Source organism: Hylobates moloch, unplaced genomic scaffold (assembly GCF_009828535.3).
Source record: "Hylobates moloch isolate HMO894 unplaced genomic scaffold, HMol_V3 SCAFFOLD_20, whole genome shotgun sequence".
In the NCBI taxonomy this organism is placed as follows: Eukaryota; Metazoa; Chordata; class Mammalia; order Primates; family Hylobatidae; genus Hylobates; species Hylobates moloch.
In genome coordinates, this window is record NW_026652295.1 from 36,073,050 (window position 1) to 36,086,772 (window position 13,723).

At 47.8% G+C, this 13,723-nt stretch overlaps 1 protein-coding gene across 1 annotated transcript in view; it reads left to right on the plus strand.

Annotated features, from left to right (window-relative positions):
* Positions 1–7,353: 7,353 nt before the first annotated feature.
* LOC116460242 (putative uncharacterized protein FLJ45825) overlaps positions 7,354–13,723 on the plus strand; it is a 28,811-nt gene continuing 22,441 nt past the window's right edge. Inside the window, exon 1 of the mRNA XM_032141190.1 lies at positions 7,354–7,714. Within this exon, the coding sequence (XP_031997081.1) occupies positions 7,628–7,714 (87 nt within the window). The 5' untranslated portion in view covers positions 7,354–7,627. The remainder of the gene's footprint in view (positions 7,715–13,723) is intronic.

Below are 13,723 nucleotides of genomic sequence, written 5' to 3' on the forward strand. Positions count from 1 at the left end.
TATGAGGGGCAACCTCTAGCTTGAGACCTCAGCCTAGGTGGGTGGAGGGAGGAAAAGTCGGTACAGGGAGGCACAATGGACAGCCCGGGAGTGGACCTGCCCCTTTCTTCCCTAGTTTTAAGCCGCTTTGCATCACTGAGAGCCTTTTTTAACCCCATGTTCTCTTTCAGTGTGTTTTGTGTTTCAGCGAGAACCCCCTCCCTGTTTAGGCCACGCCCCCCATTCAAAGTCTGTCTGTTCCTTCAAGGCCCCTGCTGGAGCCCTGAGCTTCTCGGCCAATGGAATCTGGTGATGGCCCTCTATTGTTACGGCCAATGGAATCTGATAATGGCCCTCTATTGTTACTTCTCCTTTGTGTCTGGACTTCTTTTTTTTTTTTTTTGGTTTGTTTTATTGTAAGAACAACCTACAAACATCACTGAAAACATGTAACTGAGAAGCAGCATCCTTTATTCTACCAACTTTATCAGTTCCTTTTTGCTTCTGTTTATTCCTCCCAGGCTTGGCCTCACACACAGTATTTTATATATTGTTGTAATCCTACTATACTGTACACCATAGACCCACAGACTTTGAAATGTTTTGACTGTGACCCCACGATAAAAAATGTATTTTATACCATGGCCCAGTTACCCATGAAACCAAAACCAAAGTTTCACAGTAAGTACCTTTACCTCGTGTGATGCACTCTGTTATTTTCTATTCTTGCCTATTTAATTAAAAAAAAAACAAAGTTGGACACGGTGGCTCAGGCTTGTAATCCTGTGTCCGGAGTTGGTTCCTTCTGGTGGATTCTTGGTCTCACTGACTTCACGGTGAGTGTTACAGCTCTTAAAGGTAGCACGGACCCAAAGAGTGAGCAGCAGCAGGATTTATTGTGAAGAGCAAAAGAACAAAGCTCCCACATCATGGAAGGGGACCTGAGCGGGTTGCCACTGCTGATTGGGGGATGGCCACCTTTTATTCCCTTATTTGTCCCCTCTTACAGAGCACTGACTGGTCCATTTTACAGAGTGCTGATTGGTTCATTTTACAGAGTGCTGATTGGTGCATTTACAATCCTTTAGCTAGACACAGAGTGCTGATTGGTGCATTTTTTACAGAGTGCTGATGGGTGCATTTACAATCCTTTAGCTAGACACAGAGTGCTGATTAGTGCATTTACAATCCCTAGCTAGACACAGAGTGCTGATTGGTGCATTATAATCCTTTAGCTAGACACAGAGTACTGATTAGTGCGTTTTTACAGAGTGCTGATTGGCACATTTACAATCCTTTAGCTAGACACAGAACGCTGATTGGTGCGTTTACAATCGTCTAGCTAGACAGAAAAGTTCTCCAAGTCTCCACTCAACCCAGGAAGTCCAGCTGGCTTTACCTCTCAATCCCAGCACTTTGGGAGGCCGGGCAGATCACGAGGTCAGGAATTTGAGACCAGCCTGGCCAACGTGGTGAAAGCCCGTCTCTACTAAAAATACGAAAATTAGCTGGGCTTGGTGGTGGGCGCCTGTAATCCCAACTACTCGGGAGGCTGAAGCAGGAGAATCACTTGAAACTGGAAGGCGGAGGTTGCAGTGAGCCGAGATTGTGCCACTGCACTCCAGCATGGGCGAAAGAGCGAAACTCCATCTCAAAAAAATAAATAAAAACAAGTTGGTGGCAGGACACCTCTTAGGTTTATTTCATGACCTCTTAATGGAGGTTGAACTGCAATCTGAAAAACACTGCCAAGGATGTTTTTCTGTGTCTTTGAAATTATCATTTGCAGTGGCCTCATGTGCCACCAAGTGAGTCTCTCCCATTCTTGCACTGGATATCATTTTATTGACAGTAACTCCAAATAGTGCGAAAGCAAACCTTTTCGTGCACACAGCTCTGTCCTCTGGATTCTTTCTTTAAGATAAATTCACAGAAGTAGAATTACTAGGTCAAAGAGTATGAGACCAGAATCAAAGCTCCTTATTTCCTGATCAGTTATCTCTGTTGGTGCTTGTGTTTTTGTGTGTGAATAATAACCCCAACTCAGTGTTAGGGGGAAAAGTGTTTTCAGATCTGTGTTCTCTTCTTGATAGAGACATTGAGTGATGGAGCTGGAAGGGGCCTGAGATACCATCTTGCCTGGCTGCCTGACTGAGGCCCACAGAGAGAGAGAGTGTAGTAAATTCTATCTGAACAGGAAGCAGGCTGTTGAGCAGTTGTTTAGTGCAGTTCTCAGCTTAACACCCAGCACAGGAAAAACTGATTCAAGAACGTTGTCCATCAACTGTCAATCAACATTTATTGTCAGAATACTCTTCACAGCATTGGTTCCAATCCCAGAAAAACCAGACTCTGTGCTTCCCAATTATCACAGGCACCAGCCCAGGGGAGGTGAGAAGAGGAAGAAAAACACTGTGTTCTTTGAGAAGTGGCTCCTTCTGCATTTGTTTGGCACCAAGAAAAAGCCATAGAGATCTGGGTGCGCCTCATGTCGGTCCCTTGTCCGTGAAATGACGGGCAATCTGTTGTCTGTCTTCCTGAAGAGCCTCATGTTTTCCCAACCAAACCTTGTCCCACAGGTCTGATAATGGGAAGAAATGCTTGAAGTGGCGTTGGAATGAGAGTCTATGTGGGTTGTAGTGAAAGGGGAGGCTTTTAGAGGGAGATCAACCTGGATGCCAATCCCAGCTCTGCTTCTTAGCAGCCTGTGATGTGAGGCAAGATACCTCAGCCCCGTAAGCCTCAGCTTCCACATCTATAAAACAAGCACATCATACCAAACTCATAGGGTGTTTGTGAGAAGTACTGAGTGGCGGGTGCTGTGGCTTATGAGTGCCCAGGAGAGGCTCAGCAGGACTGATGAGGCTGCTGCCAGCTTGTCGTTTTAGGGTTTTGCCTAGCAATTGTTGCCATGGGTATTTTTTGTTATTATTTTGTTCTCAGTTTCTATCAGCTTTGACACCATTGTATCTGTTGTTATAAATTTGGGGCAAATACTTGGGTGGTTTCCTGCTATCAAGGGTGCATAGTTCACTGCAAAAAGGCAGCCCCTAGCAAACACAAGCGTTTCTCTGTAAACAGGAGATGCCCTCTCCACCTGTCTATGTGTCCTTCCTGCTGAGACCATCAATTATGGGTTTCCTTTGCCCCAGACATCGCAGACAATAGTGACCTGTGTGGTGTCAGGGAGGACGCAAGTGCTCCAGGTACCCCACTGAGGTCCTTTCATCCCCCTGGCACATACAGAGACCCAGCTTGGATTCCCATGCAGGCTGTTTGCTGAGTCTTAGAGCAGCTTGACTTGCCTCCATGTTGGAAATTCTGCCCATGAGCAGATGGATTACTGTGGGCCAGCTCTCTGTCTGTCTGTCTGTCTTTATTACCCCAGGGAGCTGTGGTTCTGAACCTCCTATTTGGGGGCGTTAGAACTAAGTGTTTCAGGAAAGTAGAACGCTGCATTGACAGACAGGAGAACTGGAGTCATTCCTGGCTAGCCCAAGTTCTCACTGCATGACCTTGGGCAGGTGAAGCCTCCTCTTTGGCTCTCAATTTTGTCTGCTCAATGGGTACAGTGGGGAGAACGAGACAGTCACCCTACGTTCCTGTTTTTCATGACCTCGTTATTTGTAAGGTACGCAGACATAAAGCTTCCTTGTTAGCTGTAAGGGAGACATATAAAGTAAGAACTAACGATTACCTCAAGATCTCTTTAATCTAGTTAGAGAGACAGACTGACAACATGAAATAGTGCATGCCAGACATCATATAATTAAATGCCAGCTGTCTGGTACTCACTGTTGATGCATTAGGAGTGCAGAAATGAGAATGGGGTGGGTATTTGGGGATGGCTTTGTGGAGGCTATGGGTCCAGGAGGACAGATGCGATTGCATCAGGCAAAGTTGCAGGAGAGGGCATCCCAGGTGGGAACCCACAGGGCTTCCTGTGCCAAGGAGGGGCGCCCTTTCCAACTTTGCACGAAAGCACTTTATACGCTAGCCACAGCCCTGGCTTATTTGTCCTAGAGACCCTGGGAGACCATTTCCTCTATCCCATGCCTCCTTCTGGGCTTGCCTGAGCTGTGGGGCCCCGTGTTGCGTCCCCATCACTGCCCAAAGGGAAGCTTTTCAGAGCAAGAATGAGGGAGAGTGGCATCGCTCACTATCAGAAGCATTTCAGGCAGGAAATGAAGAATTTTGTAGGTGGTTAAAAATACTGTGAAAGCTGATTTATGTTTGCATTTTGTTCCAGGACAGCAGATTATAGCCCAAGTTCTGAGGCAAAGGCAGCAGCGCCTTTATGGCCTGCTTGGAACAGTTTTATGTCTTAGTGAGTTTTATACATTTCAGCTAAGCCAAGATGGTAGAACTTTTTTGTCCACATACTTCACTGGGGAAAACTCACGTACCACTCCTTGCACCCAACCTCATGTTACCATGCAAAAAGAAAGAAAAGGAAGGAAGGAAGGTAGGGGAAAAGAATGTGCTTGCTATTTAGTTGGTATCCAGTTTTTAGTTAACGTAAATCAAATTGTAGACAGTGAATCCACATGAAACTGAATTAGACATCCAGTGACATGAAAACCAAAGGATCTCTATATATTGTTGAATATGCAGACCACTCCACCCTGCAGCATCTTTTTTTTTTTTTTTTAAATTCCGTCTCACTCTGTCACCCAGGCTGGAGTGCATTGGTGCGATCTCAGCTTACTGCAACCTCCGCCTCCTGGGTTCAAGTGATTCTCCTGCTTCAGCCTCTCAAGTAGCTGGGATTACAGGCGCCCACCACCACGCCTGGCTAATTTTTGTATTTTTAGTAGAGACGGGGTTTCACCATGTTGGCCGGGCTGGTCTCGAACTCCAGACCTCAGATGATCCGCCTGCCTCGGTCTCCCAAAGTACTGGGATTACAGGCGTGAACCACCGAGCCTGGACCACCCTGCGGTATCCTCTTGAGAAGAAATTTCTACCAGACATTGGTGCTGAGCTAAGCTCTGTAGCCTTTCCTGACATGCTGATATTCTCTTATCCTGTGACTACTGTATCTTTTGTAACTGATCATGTTTCCCACTTTGTTCATGAGGAAGCTCAGAACCAAACTTGTTGTGGGACTTTGAGCATAAGTTTCCAGGTACAAGAATTTTCCCTGGCTTTATTCGATTTTTCTCCCTGTGTTTTCCCTCTGCTCTACCCCCTTACTGTTTTTATCCCACTATGTTGTGTGCATTTTGGTAAGCTACCTCAAATCCTTTTTTGAAACACAAAGGAGCATAAATAAATCAATAAATAGATCCTGTGTTTGTCAATATGGCACTTTGTTCTTTCTGCAGCAGCGTTTTATCCATTAACTCTGTGGGTCCTCACGTACCTCTGTGAGGAAAGTAAGGCAGGCTCCATTGCCCCAATTTTCCAGACATGGAAAAGTTTGCAGAAGAGGATACTCACCCCCTGCCTCTATATAGAAGACCATATGAGCCTCTCTGAAGAAAACAAGAGTGAGAAACTAACAGCCTATTAGGTGACTTCTTAGTAGATACAGATTGAGGAAGGAGAAAACCAAGGTTGCTGTTGCCAGTTGGAAAGGATACAAACTGAGGTGACCCAGGCTTCAGAGAGTCCCCCAGAGTTCACATCGGTGTTGCCATCTCCCCCTCCCACCCCACTTTCTTATAACAGATTCACTCCCACTATTCACATGGGTGGCATATGATCTAAACGGGACAGCCAATCATAGAACCTCATGTCCCTAGCCATAGTGATTGGTTCAGAAGGGGGGACTCATGATCTGAGCTAGGCCAACAAGAATCCTTTCCTGAGATTTGTTTCACCTGTAGCTGGGAAAGGAAATCACACCTTAACTTTGGTTGCAGAGCAGCTGATGTGTGATCCTGGAACTGCTGGCAACAGTGTTCTCTTCCTGAGAAAAAGCTCATGGAGTATGAAAGAGGGCAGGCAGCCAGCACAAGGCAGCAGCAATGAGAGATGATGAGGAAGACTGCCCTGGGGGTGCTCGTTTGAAACTTGAATTCCAGGTGCCCTAGCCTCACTTTTGCCCCTCGGAGAGTGGAGGCCAACAAATTCCCTTTTTTGAGTGAGCTAATTTGAGCTGAGTTACTTCATTTACAGCCCACAGATTTTTTGATTCATGTAGTGTTTAGACTGAAGGAATAAACTCAGAAGTTTGCTTCTCTGGTGTCCAAGTTTTGGTTTCCCAGCTCTGTGGGTCTCAATGTTCAGCTTATCCGACAGGTCTTAGGCCCTGGGAAGTAATCATAATAATGTGTCTGTCTACAACTGGACCACAAACAAAAGTACTAGAACCTAGTTGTTCAGAGTGTGGATCTGACTCTGTTGTTCATCAACTGTGTGACCTTCGGCAAGTTATTTAACCTCCGAGCCTCAGTTTCTTCATCTGTGAAACAGAGATTATAGTAGCAGCTACTTCATAAGGCTCTTGTGAGGATTATACATAATAATCATTTTCAGCATATGACGCTATGCCTGGCATCTAGTTAGCAGATCACAAATATAGTTCAATTATTATGGATAATTTTATACACAACATCCCTCAAACAGTTCTATGAATAAGGCAGAACAAAGATTCTCATATCTGTCTGAGCAGTGAAGACTGTGATGCTCAGAGGGCTGTGACCCACTAGGTCACATAATAAGTGGAAGAGTCTGGATTCGGGACACCAGAATCAAATCCGGAGTCCTCCCACTTTGGACTTTGCTTCTCAAATGGCATTGTGTTGGCAACTGTCAGAAGGCCAATTTAATAGCTTATAAAGGGCACTGTCCCTCCAGGGACAGTGTTTATTAGAGAAGCCAAATTCTGGCCAGAATGCTGCTTGGTGGGGACAGAGGATTGGCCCTGGAAAGATGCCCAGAGAAAAGACTGCTTAAGCCGAAGTCCCCAGGCACCCCTAGCCAGTGTCAGCACACCCTCCTTCTCCCCTTCTTCTCCCTCGCTGCCAGTTCCTTGTACCCACACACTTTACATATGAGAATTCTAAAAGACAGACGGTCAGAACTAGAAGCTAATATAGAGATCACTGTAGTCCATTCAGCATTTATTAAACAGGCATAGTAGATGTAATGATGAACCAGACACAGATCAAATCTCTCATTTACAGGTGAGAACCGCGAGTCCGGGAAGGAAGGTATCTTCCCTGAGGTCTACGGTGAATTAGTAACTGCGTTAGGCACCTTCTAGAGAATATCTGCCTAGCTCCCAATAGGCCCCATTTCCTGAGGTTTGTGTGATCCCACCTACCCAGTCACAGCTGATTCGATCAGAGGAACACACCTGACCAAAGCTGGGCCAATCAGATTTTAACTCCCAGGAATCTGACCCTAGGATGAGATGCTGATCACAGTTAGCCCAGGGAGGAAGGGGACAGAATGACAGTATGGTTATATCAATGGTCCGATTCTTGGTTCCAACCCTTGATTGTCCTATGAGAGCACCACCCATTCCTTACAACACATCTCTCCTCTTCATTTTGGGAGTTTTGAAGTTATTAAAGTTATTGATTTCTTTTCCTTACAACCAAAATAATCTAAATTAAGACTGTGGTCAAGCTTGGATTAAAACCCGCCTCCTGGCTCCAAGACCCATGTTTTTCCATCATGCTGACTGGCAGCAAAGATGTCTCCCCATGGATTTTTCAGAACTCTGTTCTTTAAATGTGACCTTGGATACACCAAACAAACTCATGCCATCCAAAGGTTGGAGGTAGGTGGTGGTGGGGGGTGGGGGTAGGTGGTGGTGGGGGTGGCAGTAGATGGTGGTGGGGGGTGGGGGTAGATGGTGATGGAGATGGGGGTAGGTGGTGGTGGGGTGGGGGTAGGTGGTGGTGGGGGGTGGTAGGTGGTGGGAGGGGTGGGGATAGGTGGGGGTGGGGGTAGGTGGTGGTGAGGTGGGTAGGTGGTGTTGGGGGGTGGACATAGGTGGTGGTGGGGGGTGAGGGTAGGTGGTGGTGGGGTGGGGGTAGGTGGTGGTGGGTAGGAGTAGGTGGTGGTGGGAGGTGGGGGTAGGTGGTGGTGGGGGGTAGGTAGTGGTGGGGGTCGGGGTAGGTGGTGCTGGGGCTGGGTGTAGGTGGGGTGGGGGGTGGGGGTAGTTCTGGCAGGTGTCAAGTTCTTTGTTCTCTAAAGCAATTACCTTGGGGTGGGGGAGTGATAAATAACAACAGGATGGTGGCTACAGCGAGGCTTTCACCAGCTGCGCACCCAGGGCAGGTTACTTTTCTCAGTTTCCTCCTCTGATATTTATCTCGTATGTGTAAAGTGTGCAGCAATGCAAGCTATTTATTATATGAGTAACCTGCTTTTTAAAGATGGCATTTGCCCACAAAACCTTCCTAGACCCTTAGGGTTTAGCTTTCACTCACATCTCTCTAGCTACTGTAATTCAAGCCTGGAATGATTACATTTTCAGCATAAAAACAAGTCACATTCAAAGCCCAAGTGTGATAACCACATGAAAAGCAATCAGTCTCTGTCCTTTGACACACCTTGATATGAGGGCTGTACCTGTGATGAGGTAGTTGTCTCAGCGTATACATTCCCTAGGACTGGAGCTGACCAGCTTGACTGAAGTTTCTCATGAAACTTTCATTCAACAATTATTTGCTAAGTGCCTGGTCTGGGGGACAGGGGCTATCTCTATGGTGACAGATTAACAGATAAATACAATACCAGGACTGTGAAAGAGGCAAGTGTAAGGAGCTATGGATGCAATGAGTATATGGACCCAGTTCAGATGGGGGCATTAGGGAAGGAGGCCCAGAGGAAGAGAAAGATGAGTAAGAGTTAGATGGGCAATGGAATTTTACACCCACAGATCAGCAGACACCTGACAAAACCAAGTGTTGACAAGGTTGTAGAACCAAGAAAACTCTGACATTGCTGGCAGAGTGTAAATGGGTACAAAACTCTGGAAAGCAAATCAGCATTAACTGGCAAAGTTGAAGATGCATTTGTGCACCAGTTGAGGTATATGAGCATGAACTTTGTTGCAACAGCAAAGAATCAAAAACGTAAATGTCCATTGTATTCATTAGCTACTGCTGCAATAAAGCTGTGTAACAAACAATCCTAAGAATATCATTGGCTTATAATGACAAACATTTATTTCTTGCACACACGAGTGCAGGTGAGCTGGGGTGAACTCACGTTCACACTGGCTACAAATAGCTGTCATTTGGGGACTCAGGCTGAAGAGACAACAGTTTACTGGGAACACGCCCTTCTATGGCAAATGGCAGGACCACAAGATGCCAAACTAAACCCTAAAAGCACGTTAAAAACCTCCGTTTGCAGCCAGGCGCAGTGGCTCACGCCTGTAATCCCAGCACTTTGGGAGGCTGAAGCGGGCAGATCACGAGGTCAGGAGTTCAAGACCAGCCTGGACAACACGGTGAAACCCCATCTCTACTAAAAATACAAAAATTAGCGATGTGTGGTGGCATGCCTCTGTAGTCCCAGCTACTCAGGAGTCTGAGGCAGGAGAATTGCTTGAACCCGGGAGGCAGAGGTTGCAGTGAGCCGAGTGAGACTCCGTCTCAAAACAACAAGAACAACAACAAAAAACCTCCTTTTGCATCACATTCTTTAGCATTTGCCTGGTTAAATTCCATTAGGCCAAACCCCAAGTCAATGGGATGGGGATATATTCTCCATCTACTCTGTATATCAACGAGTTTAAATGTATAGTCCTATATAGTCCCGGAGTAAAGAATTGGGAGTGATAATTCAACCATACCATGAATAGAAGAATGGATCAATAAACTGTGGTGTAGTCATACAATGAAATATTATACAGCAATGAAAACAAATGGCCTAGATTGATAAACTATGGCCCATGGACCAAATCCAGCTTGCTGCCTGTTTTTGTAAACGAGGTTGTATTGGAATGTGGCCACATTCATTCATTTACATATTGTCTGTATCTGCTTTCGCACTGTAATGACAGAGTTGAGCAGCTGCAACAGACTGTTGGGCCCACAAAGCTTAAAATATGAACAATCTGTCCCTTTCCAGAAAACTTTACCGAGCTCTGATCTAGATCTACCCATATCAACGTGGATAAAATCTCACAAACATAATGTTACATGAAAAGACAAGTTGCAGAGGAATGTAAACCAGAGGATCCCATTCACTTAAAGTTCGAAAACATTCAAAATATTCAAAACAGTGCTACATACTGCTTGTCTTAGTCCCTTTGTGCTGCGATAACAGAATACCACGGACAGGGGAATTTAAGAAAAGAAATGTATTGGCTTGCAGTTCTGGAGGCTGGGAAATCCAATATGAAGATGCCAGCAGATTTGGTGGTTCTGATTTCAAGATGGCGCCCTGAATGCTGTGACCTCCAGAGGCAAGGAAGGCTTAGTCTTTGCATGGTGAAAAGTGGAAGGGCAAAAGAGAGCCAGAGGGGGTCGAATCTTCTCTTTTATAATGGCATGAACCCACAAATGAGGGTGGAGCCCTCATGGCCCAATCACCCCTTAAAGATCCCACCTCCTAATATCGTTACAATGGTAATTAATTTTTCAACATGAGTTTTGGAGGAGACAAATATTCAAACCACAGCATGGCTAACTTTCAAACCTGTGCTGTACTAGTGGTAAATATAAAAAGCAAGATAGTGACGGCCCCAGCCACTGGAGAGATAGATGTGCCTAGGGCATGTGCCCAGGGGGGCCTCTATTGCATGGGTAATGTTTTCTTTCTTAAGCTGGGTGGAGGTGGTAGTGCATTGGGATTAATTTTATTGTTATTTATACCTTTTATGTAGGTCCTAAATATTTATAATATTAGTAGAAAAAAAAGTTAGAAGAGGTAGGAGAACACAGGAGTGGGGGAAGGGTGTTCCAGGCCCAGGCTCCAGGTTGCAAGGGTGGAGGCATGAGAAAGAGGAGGCATGGCGTGCACAGGGAGGAGGGAATGGAGAGAGGAGACTGGGAGGACAGCTGGGTCTTTGGGCTATTCTAAGGAGTCTGATTTCATACCAAGGCCAAGGGGAGCCCCTGGGCAGCTCTGAGGTTTTGTGCCATCGCGATCAGATTTGCGTTTGAGAACAGTCAGCCTGGTTGCAATAGGGAGGGTGGTGGGGAGCAGGGCTGCAACACGACCCCAAAGGGAACATCTCCTTAACATTTGTCCCTGAGGTGCCTCACTCTCTCACCCTACTCCTGGCCCTGGCATGCCCTCCCTCCTGAAGCCTACATGGCTCTCTCCATCCCCTCCTTCCAGTCTTCACTCAAAAGTTGCCTTCTCCACGAGGCCCTCCCTGACTACTGTCTTTAAATTGAGTCCCCTCTGAATTTCCCTTATTCCCCTTGCTTTTTCTTGACAGCATTTCCTGCATATTTTGCTCATTTGTTTTGCTTATTGTCTTCCTCTACTAGAATGTAGCTCCTTCTCCTCACTGATGGATCCCCAGGGCCTAGAGTAGTGAAGGATAATAGGAAATGTTCGCTAAATATTTGCCGAATGAATGAATTTATAGGAACTCCAGAACTGACAGGAAGGTGTCACTTTCTCTTGCTGATCTCAGCCGCCTGGAGGATGAAAGCAGCTGTCTGGCTTAATTCAGGGATGGGGTTTGGCTCAGAGGAGGCAAAAGAAAGTCAGCAAGACAGGCGAGGGCTTTCAGAGGCTTCTCTGGGGTGAGGTCTCCATGTCTTTGGTTATCAAGACACATGGTGTGGTGTGGAAGAGCACGGACCCCAGGACTTGTATCCAGCCCTTTCCAGCCAGCTCTCGCTGATGGAGAGAGGGCTGCCCCCTGCCCGCCACCCTCCTTGGCCATGTCCCTGCTGCCAGCACCTGCCTTTACCTAGGTGACTCCTGTCATGGAATTCTGACCTCTCCAGTCGTGCTTAGCTAAACTCCCTCCCTCTTCCCACCAGTTTCCCCCTTTTTAGGATTCCTATATACTGAAACCTGTACTGTTGTACTCAGCCCAATGATGATTGCAGCCTCGTAGAGTTGTCACATTGTTTTTTTGTGTGTGTTTTGTCTGCAGCCCCACTTCCGGCCTGCGAGAGCAGACCCCCATCTCCTCCTGTGCGCCAAGAAGCCCACAGGGCGAGGGCCCCCACTGATGCTCAGTAAACCCTCATGGGGAGAGGGAAAGGTGCTGTCGTTTCCATCAGACATGTGTAGTGACTAGTGTTTCTTTTGGGCTTCCCATCAAGTGGCACTAGCCTACCCCTCAACCCCCGCGTTTCTTCTGATGGGAAACACACGCTTTCACCCGTGGTGTCACATTCCACCCTCCAAGAACCCTGGCAAGTGGGTGCTTTATTGCCACTTTCCAGATGGGCACACTGCTGCACCAAGAAAGGCAGGAGCCTGCCTAGAGCTGCACAGTCAGTCGGAGGCACAGCGGGTCAGAGCCGGTGCTGAGCTCCTCGGGGCTGAGGGAGAGAGAGCTCCTTGTCCCCTTCCCTGCCAGCTGCCTCTTCCCAGCTAGTTCAGAGCCTTCAACACCAGAAGCTTCCGCTCCGGAGGGGAAGTCAGAGCCTGAGCTGAGCTGTGTATATAGCAGTGAACAAAGGCTCGGGGGGCTCTTCCTAAATGTCTCGCTGGAGGCACCAGTGTTTGTATCAGTGGCCTCCTGTCTCCCTGCCTTCTCTCTTTGAGCTGAGTAAGGAATCAGAGAGCTTTCCTTCCACCTGCTGCCTGCATCCCCTCCACGAGGGCACCTGCTCAGGCCTGGCTTTAGCCAGACCTCTGATCAGCTGTTTTACACGGCTCTGCCTGCGGAGAAAGTTCGGGCTTCTTCATCTGACATTCCAAGCACGTCTTGATCCGCCCAAGCTCACTCCTCCAGCCTCCGCCCGCCTTTCCTCACCGCTCAGTCCCTCTGCTCCCATTCCTGTAGGGAAGCTGTGGGGAGGTGGGATGTGGTTATCCGTGAGCACCTGAGGGGCAAGGAGCAGCCCTGTGGGTAGGGGCCAGGCCTTTGTGGCACAGAGGTCATTTGCAGTGCATCCAGGAAACCTTCCCTTTGTCCCGTCCGATGCATATTCCCCTTTCCACACCTGGCTCCCCCTCCTTCTTGGCCTAGAATGCTGACTTCTCTGCATTCAAGGGCTCCCTTGGCCTCTGGCTTGCAGCTGGGTTTGGAGGAAGGGAGGAGAGTGAGGACAGGGAATTTATTACCCCAGCTCCCTCCCCACAAGGTCACCACAGGGTGGCTGTGTCCCTCCGACCCTGCTTGCAGCTGCTCTCATGCAGCTACTCTCAGAGGGGGCTCCCCACTCTTGCTAGCCCTAGGGTTCTGAGGCTCCCCATGTTGGTTTCCCTAAACCCTGCCTCCATCTTTGTAGAGACCCTTTATTCAAGTCTCCTCACATTACTGAGGGTGAGGCTGCCATCACGGTGCTACCAGCACCCTGCACGAATCCAGTGCTGGCCCCTTGAGGAAGAGCCGAATCCCCAGACAGGAAACAGGGACTGAGACGGCAGGCTCTGCGGGTAGGAGGTCATGGCTGCCACTTCCTGGGCATCCTTCTCCTGGAATGGAGGCACCCCTTGGCGAGGTACAGGCAGGAGCTCAGTAAACTCCGCTAACCATCTTAGTGCTTGCTGCTTCCAAGCACGGAGCTGAGCGCAAACGCTGAGAGCGGCTCCTCCCACTCCTCCCCTAGGAAGGGGAAGCCGCCCTGAACCACCAATGGGGACCATCCAGTGCACTAACAGTCATCTCCAAATACTTGGATCACACACCCCA